Here is a 19103-nt window from a genome sequence, read left to right on the forward strand (position 1 = left end):
GTGCATGTGTGTATGCGTGCATGCGTGTGTGTGTGTCTGTCGGTAAATATACGTGCGCATGGGGGGTGGGGAGCTTTGATTATTATTTTTCATTTTCTTGCAGACGTGTCTCGCCCGAGCCTGCTCTACAGCGTTCGATTATTTATTTATTTTTTGCAAAGATGCATCGGGTTTTTTGGGTTGTGTTTTTTTTGCAAGCACAAAAGAGACACGCGCAAAGATCGGGGTGGGGGAAAGCTGTCGGGGTTTTCCATTCGCCCCCCCCCACCCCTCCCTCTCCCCTGTAGGAAATTCTCCTGCAAAGCGGAATGCTTTTGCGCTCTCTCGCGAACGGAGGAGGGCGAAGCGGCAAAAATGGCAGCCTGGCATGACCGAAGGGGGCCCCGTGTCATCCCCCCCGTTAATCCCTGCGTGAAGGGAGGCGTTGCCCGATTGGGATAATATATATATATATATATATATATATTTTAGGGAAGCGGAACAGGCAAGGAGTGATTCCGTGGGGCTCGCGGAGGTGGGGGGATTCTTCGGAGGCTCTGCGGGGCACGGCTGGGCGTTGGGGGCATCGCCCTGCTGCTCGCCTTTCCGCGCGCACACCTGTAGAGCTGGGACCGGGCACCGGGGGGGGGGGGACGGAGGGAGGGAGGGCGGAGGCTCGTGCGACGATCCAGCCTCTTCTGCTACCCTTCGCTGGCTTAAGTCTCTGCCCCCCCCTCCCGTTTGTAAAATGGGGGGGGAATGATTCACAGAGAGCAGGCGCTTGTTTTCCAGACACTTTGCATTCACCCCCCCCCAGCCCCCCCTCTTGAACGGCCTGTCCAGTTGCGGGAGGCTCCGTTGCTTGGTGCAGGTTCGGAGGCGGGGGGGGAGGGGAGGCGCTGACTGTCACTGTTCTGTGCGGGGGGGGGGAGGGCGCAGCTGTGTCCTTGAAAGCTTTGCAGTGTTGCCGGTGAAGGGCAAGCCGTGAAAGGGGGGGGGGGTTTCTCTGCCGGGCTCAATTTTTCCCTCGCAGAACAGATACGTGAGGTGGGCAAGGGCCTCCTCCTGGGTGTGCTTCCTCCCCCCCCCTCCCAGCGCAGCGGCCCCTCCCGCCGGTTTTCCATGTCTGCCACTGCCAGTCCCCCTCCTTTCCTTGCGTGCTTCGCAGCTTCAGACTGGCACGGTGCCAGGCTCTCTAGCTCCGCCTCCTTCCGCGGATGTCTCCTCCTCCCTTCCAGGGCTGAGTGAGGGGGGGGGGTTCAGTTCCGTTGTCTGCCCTGCACTAGCTGACCCCATTGAACTGGGGCCAGGTGTAGAGAAGAGTAAAAGAAGGGCAAAGGAAGGGAATATATGTGTATATAGGACCTGGTGCAGGGGGATGTGCTTCTTCTTCATCATCATCAAGTGGGAGGGTCGTTCAGAGTTTGTCACTTTTGGGAAAGAAATATGGCTGAAGCCCAGCTGTGGGGAGGAGACCCTGAACTGTTGCTTCTTCTGAGATTCCCTTTGCTTGATCTCTGGGGCTGCAACCCTCTCCCTTTCGGCTCAGTTGTGATTAGTTCCAGAGGGGAGATCCTATTGGCCCCCTCCCTCACCCGCATTATGTTTCTTTTGCTGTTTATGATCTGGCAAACTCCAGATTATCTCCCCATTGTGAAGAGCGGGGGCTTGGGGAATCTGTCCCACCAGGAGCAGCTGGAGGGCTCAGAGCGAAGCTACTGTGGCATGCTCATTTTCTAGCATTCCCATCAGTTGAACACATTTGATGCTCGAGTGTCCATTTGTGCCATTGTATTTAGATATTATGCAAACTGTTCTGCAGATATGGCACTACACTGCAATTCTCCCAGGTTGGCGGGATGTGGGCAACATAATGTTGACTTGCAAGATAGTCTTTAGATTAGATATCTCATTTTGCATAGAAATACCATGAGCATACTTGGAGTAATACTGGGCTCTGGTTACTCACACTGGTCAAAATGTATCAAAACTAACCGGCATTCTCTTTACCATTAACAGAGGATGTTGTATGTGGCACAGGTAAGACTAAGGCTGGTGTAACCTAGTTAAACAGCATTATGTGAAGACCTCAATTGACCAAAGCTAATTGGCCTAATACATATCATGGCTTTGGTCAACAAGGTCCCTCAAATGATGATCATGCCATATGGAAAATTGCAACTTGGAATGTAAGAACAGTAAATGTTAAACCCTATGAAACAAAAGAAAAACAAATTACATGTCAGTGAAACTAAGAGAATGGGAAGAATATAATACATAAATAAATAATAAAATCCAAATGAAGGTAATCGTCTTGTGGATTGGAGTGATGATTCATGGAGAGAAGTGAAAGTGGGTTGAAGTATGACTGGGCTAACATAAATAATAAAATGTGAATTGGTGTGATTAAGTTGTTTATTTTGAAGCAGAAATTCATAGATTTGTTATAACTGTTACACTCCAGTGAATGGTGATAATGGAAGAGTTAGAGATGAGTTTTTGAATGAAAGCAGTTCAGGAGAAAATATTATTCTGTTAGGTGATATGAATGGGTGGGTGGGAATAAGACGAGACAGTACAGAAAAATGATTTGACTATTCATCAACCTGAGAATGGTGGCTGGTGAATATATGCTTATGGTGTAAGCATAAATCTATTCATGTACACACATGGCAAAGGAATGAACATAAATCTAAAAGCATGATGTGTTAGTTTGTGTATGATGAATGACTGAGAGAATTACTGAAGGATACAAGAACGATGATGAGTTTTGAATAGAGGACATTTTGATAGCATTCAGCAGCAGATATTGGGAAATTGGCATGGAGGAAAAGAAAAAAAGTGAAGTGGGACTTTAGGAAAAAAACATGAGTCCTGTATAAAAAGTAATAGAAAATAGATTAGTTTTTCGAATAAAATGAATGGAAAGTAGATGGGGAAGCTGCCTGTAACAGAATGAAAAGCCACATAAATGTGTGGAGTTACACTAATGGAAAATGAGCAAGCATGCTGGGTGCAAAGATGAAGCAAAAGAGACTGGATGAGGAAAAAAATGAATGTAAGAGACTATTGTGAAAATGAGGATGAGAGAAAGAATTACTAAGAGAGCAAGTAATAGTCAACATTAAAAGAAGCAAAACAATCATTTGATGAAAAGTTTTAAAATTGCTTTGGAAATGAATGAGCAAAGAAGGTTAAAAAAGCACCCCCAATTGAATTATCCATTTATGGATAATTGTGTAAGGAATATTTGTGGTTACTCTAGGGATGTGTTGTTTTTTAATGTGAAATGTACATTTCTATGCAAATAGCGTCACACTGTTGACTGTCAACCAGTAAACCAGATTCGCAGAGAATATTGAATAGATTGTAGAATGCAATGAGAATGAATCAGGATCATGTAAAACATAGGAGGAAAGAGTGCAAATAAAGTGGAAGACTGAAAAAAACTGTAGTTAGATGAAGTTGGTGAGATTCTGAGAAAGAAAGAAGTTCCAAATTTAAAGAACAACAGAGTATAGGAAGTGATGTAAAGATGTGGTGGAAACAAGAATGGCTTTCAAGGAGTAAAATGTATGAAAAGTTACAGTGAATGATACTAGTGTCAACTAGGTTTAGCTACATTTCCTTTTTTTCTTATCTTGTGCTTTTTTTTCTTTGGGTTTACTTTATTCTCTTTCTGCAGTCTATATAAAGCTTACTCTGAAACAAAATAGCATAATGGGTGTTACGTATGGATCCATGCATGAATCAGGCAGTATAGATAGATTGGTCTGTACACAGATTATAGCACACATGCTTCTTCTGTACATAGAGCTAGAACATGGCTATTTAGTTAGTGCATGGATCCAGAGCATGTTGTTTTTGTAGAGCTGTTCCAGAATGGAAGGCAGTTCTGGATGGATCAGTCTAAAAAACTATCTGGATTTTACTTTGGCTGGATTGTTGGCCAACTGCTAAAGCACATGTTTGCTCCATGCACAAGAGTGATATAACATTTCTTGCTTTATGTATGCTATTTGTGACTTTCTTAATACCAAACAGCCTGTACATAGACCTATTCCTGTTCCTGGTGGAAAGCCCCCAAATTTGCTGCCTGCTGGCTGTTTTGCCACGCCTGATGTGACTGGGAAAGGTTTGTCATCTCTGCCTACCTATCTTGAGCTTCCTTCCTTTCTAGTTTGGAACGAGGATAGTTTATCGCTAGAAACCTCAAAGCCAATTTTTCAGGCCCAGTGCTTTTGAAAGGTCCGGACAATAAGGGGAGAGGGGATGACCTTTTGTGAGCTGGGGATTTTAGCAAGGGGGAATGTACTCAATAACCCCTCACATGCTGGGTCAGCTGGAAACATCCTTGCAGGAGTCTTTTTTCCTTCCAATTAGATGTTTAAAAACATTTGAGGAGATAAATGATGTGGCTTGTCTAGAATACACTCTGGTGAAGAGTTGGGAGAGGGGCTTTTTATCTCCACCCCTTCAAGGAAAGCAGGATTAGATTCTGGGGTGAGGCTGCCTCTTGGTTAGATAAATCTCTAAATTTCTTCGTGTTTCAGAGGGAACCGAATTTGATTTTCATGAGGAGGGGGGGGAAAGGGTGGGGAGAGATATACAAAAGGAATGTTTGCATTTAGAAACTTGGCAAACTGCTAAGTTTCAGTTCTCTTGCTACTATTCTCTCTTCCTCCAGTGGCTTGCAATGATTGAAGCCCCCAGGGATGTCGGTCCTTTCATGGGAGAACATGCAGAATTCTCCAGTGTCGTGAACAATCTGTGCCTTTAGCCCTTACAGGCATCGCCTGCTTGGTTATTTTTACTGTGAAGTTCACTCAAAATAGATCTCATCTGAAAAGTGCATGTGTGTGTGGGGGTGGGGTGGGGGGTGGGGAGACTATTTTCACAAATCTTTATAGAGTGTTTCTCAGCCCCAAGTAGGCAGTGGGCAGACAGACTATGACCAGTGCACAGATCTCCTGACCTTTCCACTTGTGACAAGGAAGTTGTTTGCCCTGTTCTGGCTCTGACTTCTTCCCAGAGCAGTCGGCCTTGAGAAAGGACTCTGGAGGCATTCTGGGCTGAAGTTGCAAAAGAGATGATGTTCCCTAGTTGGTTAGTTCCCATGTTTGCAAACAAAAAACCAGGTTCAGAAAGCACCAAGAAGTCCATAACTCAACTGTGCACTACAGCTGTTTTCTTCTATTGGAACTGAAGTTGGAGTAGTACAGAGCAAGGAAATTGACTCAGGGATCAAAGGATATTTGTAGTTAGGATGTCAGTCCTAGTGAGGCTTTTAAATCTCCACATTTAATGATGTCATCGAGAGACCATTTATTCTTTCAGATAGTTTTTTTCCCCTTTACTTCTAAATAAAAAAAAATTGTGCGGAGGACAGAATACAGTTTGACATCATCTCTAACAAAATCTAAAAATCTGTTGTAAACATTTGCTTGCAACAAATTCAGTCTGATGATTAAGATTAATTTTATGGTCCCATTGCTTGAAGGGAAATGAACATACAGTACTCCAACTGAAACTTGATTTGCACCAATTTTAGGATAAGATCTTAATAAGATAATTTAACATCTGGGTATGACTTACTATCTAGTTTCTTAGTCATTTAATTTCCATTTAAATTGTTTATCCTGCAATTCTAATATAATTTCTTGATCGTAATAGTTAGTACTTTCTTATGAGAGAATAACAAACTAATAAATGTTTATCTAGCACATTATTTAAAATGGAGACAAGAATATTACATCACACAAGTGGGCACAGAACAAAATTATGCTGTCCGTACTTTAAATCTATGTTTGATGAAGTGCCTGATTTGATTTTGGAATTAATCAATTCAAACCTCAGGTTTTTGGTCTGGCTGGATAATCTAATACATGCATGCATGCAATTTTGCATGAACAATGCAGGAACAACAGTAAATAGAAGATGTGTAAATGTCATTAATCAAATGAGTTTTTATAAAGTTTGCTCGGCGTATACTTTGGAATCCTTGACTATACCGTTAGAAAGCTTGTTTGCTTCAGAAATGCCATGACCCACATTGTTATTTGGAGTGCCGGATATTCCTTCTTGGAAGCGGCAGTAGGAAAATTCCTTTTTCCTACATGAAACCAGTTATATGATGAAAATTAATGAAGTGGGACAAAGAAAGGTTTATACATCCTCAAGCATCTTCCTACAAGGTTTGGAAAGACTTTACTGTGTGTGTGTGTGTGTGTGTGTGTGTGTGTGTGTTTGTTTGCCTGCTCATCTTAAGCATTTCTGGGTGGCTTACAACATCAATGAATTAAAATATATATATATATATATATATATATATATATATATATATATATATATATATATATAAAACAATAAACAAAAGCCCTGTGCCATAAGTTTTCCTCAGAAATTTTATACTTACAATTGCCATAGTTATTCTTCAGTCCTTGGGAGCAGATGCTTCTAGGGGCAATTTGGGTATGAAAAAGTATGTGCACGTACGTGTCTTGTCTTCACCATTCCCAGACTTCCTGAAAATATGGTGTGTATCATGCTGGATACCAAATCCTGGAGTTACTTGACTTGCTGCCATGGACATCCATATAGAGGCAAACAATGAAATGTGTGTTGCAACACAACAACACAAAACCCATTCCTTTTGTACTCATGTTGCAATATTGAGTATGAACATGTAATAGGACAGATCTTCTGCGTTATCACAATGCACATTTTATTATTTTGACAAACAAGTAGCTTGCTGCAATATGCCCAACTTGCTACCCTTTGTCTCTGCCGGGCTCTTTTTTATGCCATCCACCCAATGTGTTGCTACATCTCCAGAACACTGTGCCTAGCTTTTTATTCCTGGGGAGTGGGGGTACTCTACTAATCTGGAGGGGCACTGTCTTACTTGGTGGGAGGGATCCACATTGCAAAGGTATGCTTTTTTGTACCAGAAGACGACATACAGCCTTTGGGATGTTTGTCGGAGTCGTGGATCACAGATAATTGCAATTAATCAAATTTGTTTCGCAGGATGGAGTCAACATTTTTAATTGGTTGTAGCTGTAAATTTATTACACATACAGTATATATCAGGAGCGATAACAAGATAGTCATGTCTCTCTCATCCCAGAGACATGTGTGACACTATCACCCTTTCATATTGGTCTTGCCTTGGGCAGGTCTCATACTCAGCAAGTTGGAGGTAACAATGCCCCTTACCTTGACAAGACTGCCCATGGGAGGATTGAGCTGGGGGCTCCACTGACAGAATTTTCTTAATCCTTATTAGCAGAGTGCACTGCCTGCAGAAGAGGGTATGTGGCTCTGGTGCTTCCTCTGAATTGCTGCGGCTGGCTCTTCAGCCCTGTCGTATGGGAGCTCTGAATATTCTGCTTCTCAGAGAGAGATATTCATCTCTGACTCATGAAAGCAGGAGGGGAAAGAAAGACTGAGCTGCAATAATGGGTCATCTTTTAAAATACAGGCAGCGGCTTTTCACAGCACATGATATGCTGTAGAAGAGTCACTTCCGCTTTGTTTTACCTGTTCTCTGCGTCAGGATGAATGGCTGCCTTTTGTCTATCAGCAGACAGTTTTCCTACTCTTCACTGGCAAGGCAGACATTTGAGTGGGCTTTCTTTTGTTGGGTTGTGAGTCACTCTCTTGCAGGACAAGTCAATCTACTCTTGTTCTCAATCCTCAGAGTTATCGCTGCTCTTCCTCTGGATGATTTTGTGATCCTCAGCTTATGCTGGGATGAAAAGAGGATGAACTGGGATGGGCTTTTCAATGGCTCAACTGTACAGATAAAAACTGTACATGGACTACATCTTATGGATGAATTATGTGAAGTAATTTGGTTCTGCTCCTACTTTACTTTTGTCTAGCACTTGCCTATGCTTACCATTAGCAACCTTCACATTTTATGAGAAGAAGTTCCACAAATTGGTTACTTTACCATGTGAAGTCTATATCTTGCCTTCCATAAAGCGGCCATGTCTGTTTCTTGCAATGGTCCACAGGGCCCTTGCTCCCCATGGTTTTGTCCTCATGGTGTTTTGCTTCTGAGTGGAGCTGAAGGAGCCATGGTTCCTGGCTTCCTCTGAGAGACATACTTATCCTACAGAGCTTTACATCTGAAAATAAATGCACGTTTGAATTTGAAAACAATTGGCAGTTGATTCTGGGTTCTCAAAATGAAGTCCTTTTCAAGAGCATCTTGATCACTCTAATTGCAGAAATATGGAGATGCCCACTCACTTCCTTTGCATATAAAAAGGACCACAGTGTCATCATGTAGCTATACTTTCCAACAGGAACAGCAATTGGCGGGAGGTGGAATTGGATGGAGAAGGGAAAGGAAACCTTTTTAGCAAGATCCCATCTGGGTGACTAAACCAGGGGTTTAGTCTTCCAAGCTTTGGGACTCACGCTGGAGCCCATCCTCAGGGAACTTCTCTCTAACCATTCTGGCCCATCCTGCAACATTATCCTGGGACACATATATTCGCTTTCATTCATGAGACCTTTTTACTTCCCTGCTCTCCTGTAAAGTTTTGCTGCAGCTTGTATAGTGCTCTCTGGTTCACATTTTCTGCATCCTGTCATCTTCAAGGATAGAAGTTCTTTTTTATATAATGTGTGATAAGAAACAGTTTCTGGAGGATGGGGGAAAAAACCCCTTTCCCTCCCTTTGAAACCCTGAACAAGAAGGGAATTATATGGCTTTTTCCTTATGGTTCAGACTCTTGCCGGGGGTTGTGGGCTTCAGCAAACTGATTTTCCTCCTCACCCCCCTCTCTTTCTTTGGTGTTACTTTATTGAGGAAATTCAACACATTTCTGTGCTCTCGTGTGGTGCAGAGGCAATTTGGTGAATCAAGTTGCCAAGTACAACTGCAGCTTCTATTTGCAGCATTAAAAAAATTATCTCTCACTGCCTTTGCTGTTGCTTTACAAGGTAAGTTAAAAATCTATTTGAGAAAACTCATGGGTGCCTAACATGGCATTGTTTTTGGTAGCTCATACCACTTTGCTCAAGGATCTGGCTTCATGCTGCTGCTGCTACTCTCATGTATTTTTTCTCTCTTTTTTAAAAAATAACATTCAGCTCAGGTTCCCAGGGGAGGCAGCATGCTCAAATCCTGTTGGGCCTAATTAAGGAGTGCATAAACATCCTTTACAGACCAATGTACTTATGCAACCTGTGGAGTCATCCCACTGTGAGGGAGATGGGCGGTTTCTAAATTCAAAAAATAAAACAAAAAGCTCTTCTCCCCAAATGGCCTGTGTGGAAATGGTTCTTTGCCAGTGTGGGCAGTACCATTGAGTTAGCCCTGGATAAATCTACCCCACGTGACTTTTGAAAGCCTAACAACCTGTGCAGCACATGTGATTCGGATTTGGCATATACGGGATAGTGTGCATTTTGACATGGACCCTGCAGTAAAATGTGGTGGATGTAGCATATGTAACATTTGGTAATAAGGTGATTTAAATCCCCTTGGTTATTCTATAATTTGAAAGGTGGGAGAGATGGTGAAGGAAACAAAGGTGGCACGCGTAGCCATATCAGTGGGCACGCAAGCTCAGCTCTGGTGCACATGCACGTGCTGCCCAGCTGATTTTTGGGCCTTCTGGACCCACCAGAAGTAGGGAGGTGGTGGGAAGGCCCGTTTTTTGCTGTCCCCAGCCTCCAGAGCCTCTCTAGGAGTCTGGACAGGGCAAAAACGGCCTCCCACCCCACCCCTGAGGCCCTCCGGAGGCCAGAAATGGCTTGTTTGCCACTTCCAGTCCTACCCTTTGCCCACCGGAGGTTTTCTGACATGTCTTAGTTTTTGAAATGTGATTTCATTTCTTCTATATGTGTCTGCATATCTCCCCAACTATTAGGATAAAATTTTCATATCCTGACTGTTTCCTTGAAAGGGAAATCAACAGACCAAAATAATAATATTTTAAAACTACAGTAGCTCAAATGGTAAAAAGAACAAAAGTAAGAATAGCATTCGGAACAAGTTCCAAGTTTTCAAAATGTTTAACCAAATGCTTTCATAGGGTGCTTACAGATTATATTGATGAAAGCTGAACAATAACATTTATGTCCCACAAATATTTTTAAACCCGCCCTGTTTGTTAAACTATGGCCAATAGAGAAGGTTGAGGGAATTAAATGCCAACCACAACTTGATCATTTGTATTTTATCCCCATCAGAAATGGATAAAAAGGGCCTATTTTGATGTTCCTCGTGCTCAGAACTGCCAGAGTACCCTTTCGTACTTTCCTGCTTATGGAGATGGATTAGCACAGCTGCACATATTCTGGGTCCATTTGTGGCTTGAAAAGCTATTTGTTACCGGATACACATCAGGAGACCATAAAATCAAGACTGGTTGAAGATATGTGGCTGCACTAGATAATTTGGGAAAGGTCCCTTAGGTTGAGTGCTTCTTTTTCAAGTCTTGATGAAGTGGCAATAGATTTATGATGGGTCAAAATAAGGAGTATTTCTTCACCCTTTATATAATTAACAATATATTCTACACTGCCATAAAACGTGTTACGCACTTGGTGTGATGGCTTTAAAGAGAATGGAGTTCAGAAAAGACGAAGTGTGACACCATAGCTAAAAGGAATCTTTAGGTCAGGGTTAGTTACTTCCAAATTTTCAGTGCTGAAGGGAAGTGATAAGAGTTGGCCCCTGTTTGAACCTGTCTTACTTGTCAGCTCAGCAGGATTGAAATCATGTTTGCTTCAATGCCAAAGTTGCATCAGACAAGGTTTTTAATTTGTTTCTTGCTATGGATTGCTGGTGCCACTATTTTTTGCTCCTTTGCAGAGCCATTGGGTGACTTAAGAAGAGGGTCTTGTGTCTGTTTTATTTTCAAGCATTACCTCAAGAACCAAGAAGGAGTCTGGTAGCACTTTTTCCAACTTAGAGCTTTTCTTAAGAATCATAAATGTTTGTGAACAGCAACTCTATGCATCTGATGATCTAATGCATTTTAATAACATTTATTAGCCAGAAAAGCTGCTACCAGATGCGTTTTTATTTTTTGCCACTATTGTCTCTCCTACAATGCCTCCTACAGTGCCCTCAAAACCCTAGTGTTTCATGTTTCCAGTAAGGGTGCTGGATCGGGGGGGGGGAGGGTTTGCCACCCTAGCATCCATTTTGCTTTGCTGTTTTAGACTAAGTAATCTACCAAGTGCAGATGCTCATTTTGATATTGTGCTGTGCATGTAAGCATGCCCATACCTGTAGATGCACAATAACAATAACACTGTAACTCTCACCAAACAGCTGTAATATATATTTCACTTATTAGAAGTATAATAAGAATGGCTTCAATTTATTGCATACTTTCCAGTGGGAAGCCTTATTCAATTTATAAAATAAATTGCATCTACAAAACGGATTTTTAACCAGCTGAAATAAAACTGGTCCCTTTAAATTATAAAAGCAAGTAGCCTTGCATAGAAACGTTTCCATTGAAACATCAGTACATAGTAGCATGATCATCACAGAAGAAGAAAACGTGCCTCTGCTTGAACATTTTCCTTACTTTCTGACTTCTGTGGTGCTATTCAGTCGCAAACAATAGTAGAATATGAAAACGCTATTATTAATTCATTGAATGGAAGGAGCAGGTACATGATTTCAATCTGCAATCACAGTCACTCAGGCACTAAACGTATCCCAAAGCTGCATTCTTCTGCACTGTCTCACCACAGTACCCCATTGAGTATGCTGGCTTACCTATGAGAAGGCATTTCTGTGTATAAAACAAACTCTGTTAAGTACTAAAAATGTCACTTGTTCTGCATTCAATGGGCAAAGTTCTTAGCAGGCTTTCCCAGTGGAACCTGAATTATCAGTTGCCTTGCTTTTGAGTCTCTCTACATTAGTTGGCTACGGGAGAGAGCAATTGGGGGAGAGCTAGCAGGTGCAAGGGCCTGTCAAGCACTTTCTGCTTTCCATGTGGCTGATAAAAATAACTAGCCTTGTGCAGCCTCTGCAGCTAGAACAGCTGGGCATGCTCCTCCTGCATGTCCCTTCCATGTCCTTAGAGCCTGCTTTGAAGTGATTGGTAAGGTGTCTTCTGTGTGGGAGCAAGTCGTGCAGTGAAGGAGCCCTTCCCTACTCCAGCTCACTAAGCTGAGCTGTCTGGGCAACAGCCCCTCCTCTTATGCGGGCTCTGGTGAGTGGGTTCTGGTGAGTGAGCAGGAGTGGGAAGAAGACCATGGCTAGGCAAGAGGGGGCTTATGACAGAACTGTTGGTAGATTCTGGAAGAATACCGCACTGCAGACAGCAAGGAGCAGAGCAGTCCAGAAGGGAAACAAGTGTGGTAAGATTTTGAGGCTTGCTATCAGCTCCAATGCTACTTGAAGGGCAGCTATAGGAGGGGACAGCAAGCATCTCCTTTCTTGCTAATGGGTGGTTGGCAGTAGGGCCCACAGAAGGGTTCTCTGGGAAGAGTTTCTGGGTGGATCTGACCTCTTCTGTCCAGCCTTCCCTTTCTTTACGGGATTGATCTGTGCCTGATTATTTTTAGCACCTCTTGTTGGGTGGAAATCAGTACACAGCTCTGCTGCTTTTTCCAGGGGGGAATCTGGGCACTTTCACTATGATGGCAATTGGGCTGAGGAAAGGGATATGGTACAGTAACTCCTCCAGAACAGATAGGGGCTGCTTCTTTATTTATGCCTGTTTTGTAAAAAGGTGTTGCACTTTCAAAAGAGCAGATGGGTAAATGATTATTCTCTTTGGACCTTTCCTGTAGCATAGAGGGACTTTGACTGCTGCTGTGTTTCCTACTGCAGCAGTAATGCAGCTTTGGTGGCCTGTCTCCTTCTATGGCTTGGTGGATAGAGGGCATATAAGACTGTATTTGTAGAAACTGTAGAATTTTGTAGGGAAAAAAAATGAAATTTTGACTTTGTTTTTGTTGATTAGATAGATTTGTTGTTATAGAAGTGGCTAGTATCTACTAATGCATAAAAATAAAAAGTTGAGATTGTAATGTTAGTAACTTCTACTGTGCCAAAGAGAGTTGGAAGTCAACATCTTTTTTTCCCTTGCCCCTTCCCACCCCACATTTTCACTTTTTCCCTTTTTCCTTCCCCTAGTTTTCCATTACTTTTTAGTTTACTTTGATCTTATTTTTTGATAAAAATTAATAAAAAATTGATAATAACAAGAAATTGTTTGGAGGGAACCATGCTGGTCTTTTGCATGGAATAGGCACGTGGGGGAAGAGATAAAACATGCAGTGGACCCTAAGAAAACACCAAGTGTGTGTGCACATAGTTGGGCATATTGGTGTGTGTGTGTTTTAGAGAAAGCATGTTTCAGATGCCACTAAAATAGATTCCTAGAAGGAAGAGACAATTCCTTTGGCTGGGAAAACCTTGGCTAGTGTTGTTCTCTTTCTTGTAATAAGGTGTCCTCCTTTCCTTCCTGCCCATCATCAGCTTTGGCTGGGAGGCAACTGACTGCTAAGCATGGACCACAGATGCCCATGTTCATATATCCCATAAATAGTACTGTCAGGTAGACAAATGGTGAAAATGTGCTAAAGAGCAGTCTGGGAAGGCAAAGGTAAATATTGCAGAGGTCAAGGACCGCCTGTGCGGCTTCAACATTTCCTTTGATTAAATGTTGAGTCTTACAATTCTGTTTGCACACAATGGCATTTCAGAGAGGAGAAATTTCCTTGATAGTTTATAGCATCTAAGTGTATTGAGTAAAAATGAGTGCAGGTTGGAATACACGACATATTTCATTTTCATCCAGCACTGTGTATGAACATAGTAATCTCTGTATTACTAAGTGTTGGTATAATTTGCTGCAGAAGTGTTGGAGAAAGGGTTGTAGATTCATGTTGCCTGGGAGGATGAGTTTTAGATACAGCAAAGATTTTAGAGCAGAATCTCCATTTACACAGAGACAATCAAAGCAAGGGAACATTCTTAGGAGGCAGGAGGCATCTAAACTCAGGCAGATTGCAATAAAATGGACCACTTGCAGCAGAGGGTGCCCAGTGTGATGGGATCTTGGGGCCTTGTGCCAAGAATGTTGCCTCTTTGGTGCTAGACTATTGCCTAGTTTGTTTGGCAAAAAGCAAAGTTACCACAAGACATAAACTGGGGGCCTCTTATGTGTGCTGTGGTAAGCTAGCTTATCTTGTGCACTGACTCTTTTTGTGTTTGTTTGCCGGAGATCTGGAGAGAGTGCAGAAAGCTCCACTGCTTACACCTAGCACACAAATGAAAGTTCTGTTGGAGGGCAGTTCCACCCCGTTTTATCCTCTTCCCTTTCTTCCACACCATGTTGGTGCTAGCTTCGTTCCTCAAAAGAGGTTGTAAGAGTTCTCACCAGAGGAGGCTGCAACAAGAAGGCTTGTTCTGGATTTGTAACATCCCCTGTAGCAACAGGTGCTGCTGTGCACTGAAAGGGAAGTATGGTTGGGATTACAGAGGAGGGGGAAGGTTTCTGGACTGGGGGAAGTTGAAAGAGGAGGGTGTATCTTCTGTTGCTGAGCTGAGACTGTATGGGCTGAAGAACTGGGGGCCCAGCTTGGCTGAGTCAAGGCTGTGGCTTGTTAATGATTGCCTGCAAGTGGGGAGAGGCCCTCAAAAGTGACTTTCCGTGCATGCATTGTGTGCCTGGGCCTCACCTTCGTCTTTCTCTTTTCCTGTTGCAGGTGGCAGGAAAACCAGAGCAGAACCATCAACAGAGGGGGGCATTGGATTATTGCCTTGGCTGCTTTTCCATTATCCCTCTTCAGCTTGGGGTAAAGTTTGAAATCTTCTGTAAATTAAACCCCAGAAGCAAAAATTTGTAGCAGCTGCCTCTGCCCCAGTTTCCCCACAATGCCATCTAATGGGCCAGTTGACACCAGCAGTCCTTCTGCGGACCGGGAGACAGTCGATGCTCACAAGGTAAGGAAATTTCAGATGAAGGCTGGGGTCACTGCTGGTCCTCTCTCCTATGGCTAGGTGGCCCATATGTCTCCTTCAGGTTAATGGTTCATGGTTCATGGTTCACACAACATGCTAAGCAGGATAAAGTATTCTGTGGCTCAGCATAGTGTGGGAATCCCACAATTGTCTTAGCAGGTTATGTTATCACATTAATATGCTTCATTTGTTTGTGCTTAGAATGTTCCATAAATACATAAATTGGATTTAATTAAGCATGTAAGTGAGCCCAATTTGTGATTGGGAATTGTTTCAGAATTTATTTACTTGTCTGTGCAAAACTGTATAGCACAGGTAGCACCTGCACCATCTGCATATTGCTCTGACTAAACTGAACGTTTGGCACCTGTTTAATCCAAATATTAGGGATGGAACTTTCTGCTGTAATTAATTAAATAGATGAGAATTATAGAGCAGATGGTGCAGAATGGGAGGAAGAAGAGAATTCACACTTTTGATGATGCACTTGGACTTTTTTATATCCATGTTTGATGCTTCAGAGACAAGGAAAAGTGTGATGAAACAAACATCCTCTAAACATGCTTAGGGCAAGCATGGTGAGTGAGAAGACCTGCCTGTTTATCTTTCAGGATGATCCATACAAGTTCCATTGTCAATCATGCAGGCCAGAAAAGTGAAGGAAGATCTCAATCATCAGAGTATGGGTTTGCAAAGATTAGATTTATGAAGATAAGCCTGTTTCAGTCAGACTGAGTTGAAAACTATAGGCTAGTGAAAGAGTAAAAGAGGATAATTAGGCTTATCCTAATATAGGAGTTGGCATTGATGTGTGCTTTCTTTGCAAGGAAATGAGCGCATCACACAGCAAAGTAGCATGTGTTGGGTGAAATGGGTGTTTGAAGTAAGCAGTTTGTTTCAATTCTGTGATTGCTGACATAGGGGCAAAGTAGAGCCAATTATGGAATCCAACATGCAGTATAAACATGAAGAAAAACTTGGGTAAGGCCTGCAGTATGTATTGACCTAGATGTCCTGCTTTGATCTCTGATGACACCAATAAATTGAAAGCAGTGGATGTAGATTGTGAGAATCAATTAGATGTTTGTCCCTTGAGGAACATAAAACAATCTCAGTTACTGCTTGTGGGACTGGAGACGTGGTGAAGTGGTTGTGAGAATTGTGTTTGTATCAGGTTGCATTATAGCTGAAAGGATTTGCTAACAGGGAGCATGATGGGAGAAGCACTGTTGCAGGTAGAGCAATTAACCTCAAATACACATGGAGATGGGAGGTCTAAGATGGAAATCAAAGAAATAAAAGCACCTATTGCAGGGAATCACTGTAAGAACTTCAGATTGTGGAGTTCTGACCCAGAGTGCAGTGTATTTAAGCTAAAGGAAGTTGTTTTAAATTGCTGCTGTCCAGAAGTGATGCTGAGGAAACAAGCTGTTAGTACAGCATCTGGACATAGCCTAGATAAGGAGATACGATGGAAATGGATTCCCAGCCAAGTACTGAATATGGCACAGTTCAGGGTCCTTTAGATTAAACTCCAGCCCATAAACCTGTAGGGCCTTGAACTAGTAGCATTCAGTGGTGCTGTGAGTCACCGCCTCTTACACTGTATGCCCTGTGGTTTACAGGGTTGCCATCACTTTATCCCACTAAGTTTGCCTAGGAAACTGCATGTAATTACGGCTGCTGAAGCTATGATTCAGACAGCTCCAGGAAAGAAACAGAGGCTGCCAAAAGAAGGATTTAGTGGAAGGGTGTCATCAACCTAACTTTTTATATATTTGCTTTTATACATTATTGTTCATCCCAGTGTATTAAACACCATCAATATAAATTGGCAGAAATCTTGACAAATAGGATTTATCTCACTGAAGTTGCTGCCAGCTGATGTGATACAAAGGGTGAGATACTGGACTAGTACCTGGGAGAAATAGATATAAGTCTACTGTCAGCCTTGGAAACTACTAGATGACTTTGGCCAGTTGTCTACCTCTGAGAGGAGGAGGTACAATTATGTTGCTTTGGTTTCCTGGATAAACAAATAAACAATCAAATAAAGGATGAATGAGCCTAATATCCAGGCCAGCCAAGTTTCATGAGGAAAAGTGTTCCAAAGTCAGAGGTTCTACCTCTGAAGGTCCTCAGCCCTCTATGTCAGGGGTCTCCAAACTTGGCAACTTTAGGACTTGTGGACCTCAACTCCCAGAATTTCTCAGCCAGCTTTACTGGCTGAGGAATTCTGGGAGTTGAAGTGCACAAGTCTTAAAGTTGCCAAGTTTGGAGACCCTTGCTCTATGTAGACAACATCTCTGTGGCTGCTGACAAAAGACAGGTTGGAATGGAACGTACCTCTCTTTCCAGTGTTTGTATTTTTGTAATTATTAAAAGTTGATCCAGACAACTTACATTCATCCAAGATATAAATAGGCTTATAATTAGCATAATTCTTTAAAGAATTATGGAATCTGCATAAGTTTTTATTTGGATTCAGGCCCAGTTGAAGAATGGAAACTGCCTTGATGCTATAATAGCGGCCCTATGTTGGAATGTAATAGGGAGATTGTATTCCAGTTGGCTTTGCTGAACGTACTTGTGGTTTGGGATACTGTAGTAGCAGGTGGCAACTAAAATGTGATCTTGGCAGAACTAGAAAACTGAACACTTTTAATACTTGGATAAGGAGTAAATTGAGGGTTGCAGACTAGATTGAGAAGTTCAAAAAGTAACCTAGGAGGCAACAGTAGATGGATGTGTATTGGTGTAAGTCATCATGTTCTTAATTCTGGCTGTATACCACCCTGAGTCTTCAGGGAGAAGGGCGGTATATAAATTGGAAATTAAAAAAATAAATAAATCAACAGTCAGCTTTAAGATGACCTTACTTTTTTCTTTCCTTGAGCAGTCCAAGGATGCAATACTTGTGGAATGTTATTTAGCCTCTGGGGTGTGAGATTTTACAAAGAACTGTTTTGTCTCATAAATGTTCCTTAACATCTATATGCAGTGTTATGGGAAAGATTATCTGGAATGTTAGGATATGTCTCACATGTTGCATTTGGCCTTGGTCTTTTTCAACTGATGTCATGGAGATTGTGAAAATGATGAATGATTAAATGTCCTTAATCAGATAGCATTTATTCATTTATTTATTTGTTTGTTTGTTTATTCATTCATTCAATTTAACTGCCCATCTCATATTTGTGACTGCAGATGACTTACAGTTAAAACATACACAATACCAGAAAATACAGAATGCGAACAATACAAAACATTAAAATAATTAAACCCATGCAATACAGTAATTCATGAACAGTACAATCATTTAATGGGTTCTACACCACTCACCACCAGCTAGAGGTATTTGAACACACTTGTAAATGGATCATAAGCTTCCTAACAGACAGGAAGCAGCAGGTAAAGCTAAGCAGAATCACATCAGATACCTGTACAATTAACACAGGGGCCCCACAAAGCTGTGTGCTCTCTCCACTTCTCTTCTCTCTATATACCAATGACTGCATCTCAAACGATCCATCTGTTAAACTACTGAAGTTCGCAGATGACACAACAATGATCGGTCTCATTCAAGACTATGATGAATCCGCATACAGATGGGAGGTTGAACAACTAGCCTCATGGTGTGACCAGAACAATCTGGAATTGAACACACTCAAAACCGTTGAAATGGTGGTGGACTTTAGGAGAAACCCTCCCATACTACCATCTTTTACAATACTAGACAACACAATATCAGGAGTAGAGACCTTCAAATTTCTAGGTTCTACCATATCTCACGACCTAAAATGGACACCCAACATCAAAAACGTCATCAAAAAAGCATAACAAAGAATGTTCTTTCTGCGCCAACTCAGAAAGCTCAAACTGCCCAAGGAGCTGCTGATACAGTTCTACAGAGGAAGTTCTATAACTGTCTGGTTTGGTTCTGCAACCCAACAACACAGACACAGACTTCAGAGGATAATTAGAACTGCAGAAAAAACAATTACTGCCTTCCATTGAGGACCTGTATACTGCACGAGTCAAAAATGTGAAAATATTTACAGACTCCTCGCATCCTGGACATAAACTGTTTCAACTCCTACCCTTAAAAGGACGCTATAGAGCACTGCACACCAGAACAACTAGACACAAGAACAGTTTTTTT

At 42.1% G+C, this 19103-nt stretch overlaps 1 protein-coding gene across 7 annotated transcripts in view; it reads left to right on the forward strand.

The window, feature by feature from the left end:
- Positions 1 to 19103, forward strand: part of DNMT3A (DNA methyltransferase 3 alpha) — a 114690-nt gene that overhangs the window by 986 nt on the left and 94601 nt on the right. For 4 of the 7 annotated variants that reach the window (XM_034421166.3, XM_034421164.3, XM_087888780.1 and 1 more), the window contains exon 2: positions 14686 to 14923. In XM_034421166.3, coding sequence (XP_034277057.1) covers positions 14855 to 14923 — 69 coding nt within the window. In that variant the 5' untranslated portion in view covers positions 14686 to 14854. Of the gene's footprint in view, positions 1 to 283; positions 485 to 12061; positions 12328 to 14685; positions 14924 to 19103 lie in introns of those variants that run through there. The other 3 variants (XM_087888777.1, XM_087888778.1, XM_087888779.1) reach the window with 2 other exon arrangements.

The sequence above is a fragment of the Pantherophis guttatus genome, chromosome 1 (genome assembly GCF_059756535.1).
Source record: "Pantherophis guttatus breed Tessera chromosome 1, ASM5975653v1, whole genome shotgun sequence".
Classification (NCBI taxonomy): Eukaryota; Metazoa; Chordata; class Lepidosauria; order Squamata; family Colubridae; genus Pantherophis; species Pantherophis guttatus.